At 37.0% G+C, this 8,551-nt stretch overlaps 1 protein-coding gene across 2 annotated transcripts in view; it reads left to right on the top strand.

The window, feature by feature from the left end:
* The first annotated feature begins 782 nt into the window (after positions 1–782).
* Positions 783–8,551, top strand: part of LOC112906841 (ELKS/Rab6-interacting/CAST family member 1-like) — a 125,091-nt gene continuing 117,322 nt past the window's right edge. For both annotated transcript variants that reach the window (XM_025981856.1, XM_025981857.1), the window contains exon 1: positions 783–1,265. In XM_025981856.1, coding sequence (XP_025837641.1) covers positions 940–1,265 — 326 coding nt within the window. In that variant the 5' untranslated portion in view covers positions 783–939. The remainder of the gene's footprint in view (positions 1,266–8,551) is intronic.

Below are 8,551 nucleotides of genomic sequence, written 5' to 3'. Positions count from 1 at the left end.
GTTGCTCATTGTTGAAATTAAGCAAATACGTGTTTTGGCAATTTATAAAAATCAACCCTTAAGGATGAAATGTTGTTGCTACGTTTGTGTTTGAAATCTAAGATGGCGACATTAATAAAACGTTGCAAGGGTGAATTGGGAGTTAAAAGGTTTTATAGAGAAACAATACTAATTTCTGCGAGCGAAGCCGCCTGGAAAAGCTACTATATACATAAGAATATTAAATAAAAAAATGTACAAGGACTTGATTGGGCTGAAAATGTTTACAAATGACTTGTGCAGACTGACTTGTATTGACTAAATTAAGTGTTTATACAAATCTGCAAGTAAATAGCTGGAAATTGGATACATTATCTACTGATAAATATATAATGTATTTGTAACATAATAGATATAGAGAAAGAGACGACTAAAACTACCCAACTGCATCAATTTGGCAAAACCAGATGAGGGTTGCGAATTGAGTTGTAAAATGACTCAAATAGTCGAACATGACTATGAATTAAAAAGGTTAAATTTTCAAAACTAACATAAAATTTTATAACTAATGTTGTTATCTTAATCGTCTTTGATAAATCCGATCAATGATCCTTTTTTATAATTAGTAAGAGGCTACGGACGAAATTGAGTACGCTGAAATTACCATGTTGGACAAAAAACAATTGTTACAACCTAGAAGAGATCGAGGGGGCGGCGTAGGAGTTGCATGCTTGTGTAGTAGTGTGGTGCGCGCGCGTATCCGATAGTCCGTTCATTGATCAGAGGCAACGGGAACCCTCTGATCCACCACGGAGGAGTACGGTACGAGACAAGCTAGAGTGGAGGTAGTGTGGCCGACTGCGATCCGTCGTCGTCGTCGTAGTCGCCGTCGTGTAGGACATACGTAGTGAATCGCGCGCGTCGGTGGACGAGAGTCGTAGCGTGTAGGCATGACATGAAATGTCCCGTGACCCGTACGTGGGGGGTGCCCGTTCCCCAGGTCGGGGCGTGAGGCTCCCGACCGTGGATCGGTCCCCCAGCCGCAGCGGCTACGGAGGAGGCGGCGGGGGCGCAAGTCCCCTAGGAGGGCGAAAGCCGCTGCGACAAACTCGCTCAGGAAATAACTCCCCCACGGAGCACTACGGCTCCTACCATCCTGCGGCACCGTCCGCGGTGCCGTATTATCGGCCTGGAGACGAAGATCTCGGGAGTCCGATGCTGGAAGAGAGAGGACGACCGCTGGCTGCTGGAGTCGGCCACCACCACCGATCCAGAAGTGCCACGAGGTAATATTTCTTGCCCAGTGGAACATCGGAACCATTCTATCTTCTTATTCACTTAATCCAAAATTATCGATAAATACAGTAAATTGATATATCTAATGCGTGCCCTAAAAGAAGTACTATACATAATCTTTCGATCCTATCAACTCTCCTCGTAATTCTCTTTGAGTTGACCTAGTTTAATGACATGTTCTTCCATGTACACCCTTACAGCACTAAGTTACATTTTCCGTATTTATCTGGATGTTTTCCTAAATTATTTAAGATGTGTGAAACGGAGAATTTAAGTGAATCTTCAGAAATACTCAATTGTCTCGTTTAATTCGTATTCACATCAAGTACTTTTGGTGCAGTTGCGGTGAGGGAATTTATTGATCGACAATCTTATGCGTGGATAAACCAAATTTTATGCAAAATTTATAGTTTCCTTCAGTATGTCCTTTCTGCGTATTATTTTTCTACAAATATCAACTAGTATGTACTTTTAATGTTGATACCGAAAACGACGCTATCCATAAAACGACCCTGTTGATTTTGCATGACCTACTTATCCATAGGTATATCTAGAAACAGTAGGTACTAAATTTACAGTTTGGTATTTATTACACGCAACCCTTAAATATTAGCGTTAGAATTTATTCATAAAATTGTTTTATTATTTTTACTTCATTAATAATACAAATGCATTGTGAATACAATTTTGGTCTATTAATTAAAGCAGATATTTCAAAGGTGTTAGAATGCATGATTGGAATTACTAAATATTCTGATGACTGTTGTTGAAGCATTTTGGAAAACATTTTATTCGTAGAACAGTATCGATTTTCTATGTGTTCGTATATTTACTATTATACAATAAAATCGATCACGTCAGCGCGAAAATGGTATGTAATTAATCTTTGTCTTGCTGATCTCAAGAAATTTTATAGACGCATCCAATAGCAATTCGATCAGTCTGCGGTTATAAGTAGATAGCCAATGGTATCGTTATTGATGAACTCCATATGAGAATTAGTCAAATGATCAATTAATGTTCCATTCCATCCTATGTTATTGTAATTATTTCCAAGAAGAAATCGACGCAAGAATTATTTTTGAACTCGGCAAAAAGAAAAGCAAGACCACAGTTATTGGTAATAAATCTTGCTTTTTGCTTAATAAATATTTTCCCATGGTCTTTGTCTAGTGTCGGTTCTCATCTTTTCGCACATTTAATATTAGGGGAGTTTCTTTAATTGTTTTTTTTATCTACCAATAGAACTTATAATTGCTTAACTCGATTCTCGATACCTTTAAAAATTTAAACAACAATTTTATTGCTTGTGGTTTACTTATTTCGCTATAGATAATTTAGAAATTCGAAAAAGGTTGTTAAAGGTGTATGTTTGGAGCACGGCGCTGTGAACGGGAGCGAAACATGGATAGTAGGAGCGGCGGAAAAGAAAAGATTAAAAGCGTTCGAAATGTGATGTTACACACGAATGATGAGGAAACCGTGGATAGAGAAGGTTAGAAATGAAAAGGTATTAGAAAGAGTAAGAGAACAGAGGACTCTATGGAAGTCAATAAGAAATAGGCGAGGTAGGTTGGTAGGGCACCTTCTAAGGCATGAAGGTCTGATCAGAGGCATATCAAAGACAGAAGCGGGAGTTAGGAGGGATACAGGCAGACCTAGATTAGATTACTGTTCGCAAATAGTTAAGGATATAGATTGTTCTATCTTTAGGGAAATGCGAAGATTAGCGCAGGATAGGAAACAGTGGAGGTGCATGTCCAACCGGTCTTAGGACTGACGACCTTATGATGATGATGATATAGATGAAGTGTGTAAAATTTAAAAAGGGAGTTCTACCATACAGAGCAAATATTGCGATTGTATTGATTAAAGCATTTCATAATGTTCGTCATTGTTCTCAGACATTTAACTTCACGACTGAATCGTCTATTTCAACGGACTTATTTATTTAAACTACCAAACTAATCCTTTGCTTTGAGTTAAATATGTACCTACTACATGTTTGAATAGGGTGGAACGTAGTCATGTGGAAATTATACTGGCGTCAATTATTTGAATCATTCATTAATATAACCAGACTCCCTTATTAGAAACGTCATCAGACGAAACAAAATTGGCTCATTGGTTTAATATAATTACCCTTGAGATTTTACGGAAACAACATGAGAATCATAAGCGATGTGTAGGGTACTCGAAGGGATAGAGCTACGAGTTGAACACATTAATCCAGAATCATAAGCCTAGTAACACACTGTTACAGTAATTGCTGTGCAAACACATTGCTCCGATACAGAACATCAGGTTGTGTTTATCGAAATGGAATTAGAATAGCAGCAACTGCTTATTCTTTTTTCACAGCATTCCCACTACTCTTAATTCACATAACAATTAAATCATATAAATGCGATTGTACCTCCTCGATACTTTTTTCCGATACTGAGCACTTTTGACATAGATTCTATTAAATCGAGTAATGAGCATAGATTTCGATAAAAATCATTTGAATTAGTACTCACATAGTTAAAACACAAGTTTTTCTTGGACTCTTTACTTATCACATTCAAAAAGACGTGTCTAATTTTCTAACAGTTGGCAGTTTAGAGGTAATATTTACGAAACTAGATGAAGTCGTTGGTTTTCGATATTATGGCGTCGGATAACTCAGGATGGAAAAGCACTAGAGATATAAAAGAATAGCACAACTAAGGTCGCGATCGATTAATAAATAATTCGAAGTGGTCTGTATTCTGTCTTAACTGCCAGACGCGGATCGCGATTTCGATCTTTTTGGATCTCATCAGCGTGTCGCAGACAGGTCCGACCTCCGACATAACACAGACAAACTTTTACCTGCTGTCTTAACAGCGCGTTTTAGAAAATACTACAAATGGCGCGGTAAACGCCATCTGTAGTCCGATGCTACATTTTAGGATTACGTATGCTTCAACAAGGTCCACTTAAATATATGGATATCTACTTGCTGAAATGAATCCCGACGTAGCTAACCTCACGTTACCATAATCGAATAAAATAATTCGAAGTGGTTTGTATTTTTTGAAAAGGATTGTTAAAAATCTACGTTTGGATATGAAACGTGGGCAGAAAAGGTTAGAAATGGGGAGGTATTAGAAGGAGTATGAGAACAGAGAACTCTATGGAAGTCAATAAGAAATAGGCGAGATAGGTTGGTAGGACACCTTTTCAGGTATGATGGACTAGTTAGAGACATATTGGAAGCAAAAAGTTTAGAGGGGCAGAGAAATGCGATGATTGACTCAAAATAGGAAAGCGTGCGTGCCCAATCAGACCAACGATGATATGATAACGATGATCATAATGATGATGGCAGCCTTGAAGTTTCCATTTGATCGTTCTATTTCATGTATTTCAAGTTCAAATTCAAAAACTATTATTTTTAGTTTGGTGTAAGGAAGCGGACGTTTTAGTTAATTTTTTAAAATAAAAAAAGGAAAGAAGAAAGTGCTCTTGGTTTCTTTGGTTTAAAAATTCAAAAAGTTACAATAGCTCACTTGCTTCCACTAGAGAGCTGCTACAAGTACATTGATATGAAAGTTTAATATTCTGTTGAGTGTCGAAAAGGTTACATGTGCTTAGGGTGCAAAGCGACATTCTACTTGTGAATACAATGGAACATAGTATTTTTATTAAATTTTAAGTTCTTCTAGCATTGTAAAGTGTAGCGAATATTACTTCGGTAACAATTAGTATCTCTGCAAAAAATTCCACTTGAGAAATGTTTTTAAAATTGGAAAAACTAAATTTCCGTATACTTGTTTGATTAAACTATATTTAAATAATATTAAATACTTTTTACTAAGTAAGTTTTCATACTTAAAGATTGTAGAGTTGGTTCTTTGTGAAATATTATTTAAAGAAATAGATAGATGAAATGACCAAATTACTTCTGAATGTTCAGTTTAATGTAAAATTAACCGTTTTTCAAGAATATCATAGGTACTACCTAGTTCTTAGTACTGTGAAATGTAGAAATAGGTTAGTTAATAGCTTTATTTGAATTCTAGGTTATATGTATACATGCTGAATAAATAAAATAAAATACATATATATTACAGAAACAAATAAACTAAACTAAAGCTAAGCTTAACTAAAATAATGAATACAACATGCTGTAAACTAACAAACTGAGTAACTTCTTTTTGAGCTTATTTCACCCTTATCTGATTCTCACCTTCCCATATATATACGAGGGTGGATTGATAAGTTTCCGGCCTAACCAAGAGATGACGCCACTAGGCCTACCTTGAGGTGACATTCTATAGTACCATCCTTGGATAGCTTGTAGCTATAGTTTCAGCCCGATCTCCTTGCTAGTGTAGGTTTGACAGCACGCTGAACAAGACGCCTCTGTGGTTTTCGTAAAAATGGAAAAGCAGGAAAATCGTGCTGTCATCAAATACTTTTATTTGAAGGGGTTAACGCCGAAGGAAATTAAAAAAGAGATGGACTCAACACTGGGGACATCCTCCCCGTCATATTCAACCGTTAAGCAGTGGGTTTCCGAGTTTAAAAAGGGTCGTGTGAGCACCTCTGATGGGCCTCGCTCAGGACGCCCCGTTGAGGTCACAACTCCAGATATGATCGAAAAAATTCATCAAATAGTGCTGGGAGACCGCAGATTGAAAGTGCGTGAGATAGCTGAGACCTGTAAGATGTCATATGAACGTGTGCAACATATTTTGCACCAACATTTGCATATGGAAAAGCTCTGTGCAAGATGGGTGCCGCGTTTGCTAACAGTCGACCAAAAATTGATTCGAAAAAACATTTCTACCGCAAATTTGTCATTGTATAAGCGTAATCCAAGCGAATTTTTGCGTCGATTCGTAACCGTTGACGAAACGTGGGTCCACCACTACACTCCTGAAACCAAAGAACAGTCTAAACAGTGGATTGGACCAGGGGAACCAACTCCAAAGAAGGCAAAAACAATTTTTTCGGCGAACAAGGTTATGGCTACTGTTTTTTGGGATGCAAGAGGTATTATATACATTGATTACCTTGCAAAGGGTAATACTATCACTGGTCAATACTACGCAGACTTATTGCAACGTTTGAGCCACGAGGTGAAAATTAAACGACCTCATCTGGCGAAGAAAAAAATCTTGTTTCATCACGATAACGCACCAGCGCACACGTCAATCGTTGCGACGGCTAAAATCAACGATCTAAAGTTTGAATTGATGCCGCACCCTCCTTACTCTCCAGACCTAGCCCCGAGTGACTATTTTCTGTTCCCTAATCTCAAAAAATGGCTTGGCGGTAAGAGATTTGCGGACAATGAAGAAGTAATCGAAGCTGTAAATGGTTATTTTGAGGAGCTTGACGAATCAGTCTATAGAGATGGCATTAATAGACTGGAACACCGCTATGAGAAATGTATCAGCCTTGGAGGAGATTATGTTGAGAAATAAAAAAAAAAAATTTTTAAAAACCTTGTTTTTCTTGGTCAGGCCGGAAACTTATCAATCCACCCTCGTACATATACAGAAAAAGCAATTAATTACACTACACTATTTACATCACATGTAGACGATAAGTACTTCTCACTATATTTTTAAATAAAAGCACCATATAGGTTCCTTTATATCACCCTAATATAAAACCTCATCTTTTTTTTAAGATTTTCCTCAACTTCATTATCCCATTGGTACTATCATCTGCCATCCATCTTCATTTATCCATTCTTAATAGATCGTCTCAGTTTCATTCTTCCTTTCACAAATTCTACTTCCATCTTTCTCTTTTATCCAGTATTAACTTTTATTTTTTTTTTCCTCCTAAATAAATTTAGTCAAATCTACTCCGCCTCCTCTTACTTATTTCATTCCTTTCTAATTTTCAAAATCTACCTTTCCACATCCGTTTATTATTTTTTTGCATTTATCCAAATCCTTACTTCCATGCCATCTTCTTGGCACATGCATTCAATACTTACACACTCTAATTTTGTTTTCTACCCTAAAACTTTGCTGTTACGTCCCAACTTTTCTTCCATTGCATATACTACTCTAGCTCACTGTCGTTCGGCCAATGCTCTCATAACAGACATTTCATGCATTCCACATTTATCGACTTGTATCAATTTTTCAACATCACACTCCAACCCTTATTTTTGCCATTGTTTCTGCACATATATCCATCCTCGTCCATTAAATTATTTGCTTCTGTTCCCTTAAAGCTCCCCCTCTTTGCTTGTCGTGTCTATTTTTTATACCAATTTTTAATATTCTCCTCCACACATCGCTTCTTATAATTCCCTCCATTAACTTTTCCAATTTCGTCTCATATTTAAATACTCCTTTCCTTACTTCTTCCATCATCATTCCACGTTTAAACTCACTCCTAATCACACAATCCGATTTATATCTATTCAAATTTAATACCCACTATGCATTTTTTATGTAAGTTCTCACTTTGTTTCTGCTCTTTTCTCCCTCAAATTTTTACCACATATAAAACTGTACTTCTAACCATTGCATCAAATAATCTTTTCCTCTTATCCTAATCGTTTTCACACAATAAAGTATTCGCCTCCGCCATTTGTGCATCTATCTGCATTTTATGAATATTACTCTTCCCTATTGCATATATGCAGAAATAGTAATAAGTGCTATTTTAAATAAAATTCTGGATAAGAAACATTGAACATTCTGACACCTTCTACATTGTACTATTTTTCACTCAAAAGCAGACTTCTCTGGAATTGAAAAATACCTAGAAGAAATTTCAGACACGTAAAAATAACATATGCTGTAAAACCCGAATCTTTTCTAAACCGATTTTGCTACACTCCGCCTTTTGCATGTTTTTTACTCACACAAATATTATTTTTCTGAATAATCTCGGGTCAAGTGTATTCAGTAGAAAACCGGCGTGTATGCAGAAGAAGAGTCACTCGTAAATCCTATGCTATTGTCCTGTTCTATTTTTATTCAGGCCAAAAACTGTACAGGTGCATTTGACTTTTCCTTTTTAAATGAAAATGTGTAAGTGTACATACACCACGTCCCAACTGCGCCTCAAGTTCATAAAAGAAGTACCTACAGGCCATTTCAAACGGTTAGAGATGTGACCTTGAGGAAACCTGCGCGAATAGAAGGAATACACACCAGGTGTGAATAAGACAGAAGTAAAATAATTTAAAGTGGTCTGTATTCTGTCGAAACTGCCAGACGCGGATCGCGATTTCGATCTTTTTGGATCTCATCAGCGCGTCGCAGGCAGCTCCGAC

The sequence above is a fragment of the Agrilus planipennis genome, unplaced genomic scaffold (genome assembly GCF_000699045.2).
Source record: "Agrilus planipennis isolate EAB-ADULT unplaced genomic scaffold, Apla_2.0 scaffold45, whole genome shotgun sequence".
In the NCBI taxonomy this organism is placed as follows: Eukaryota; Metazoa; Arthropoda; class Insecta; order Coleoptera; family Buprestidae; genus Agrilus; species Agrilus planipennis.
This window is presented reverse-complemented; position numbering and strand designations above follow the sequence as displayed.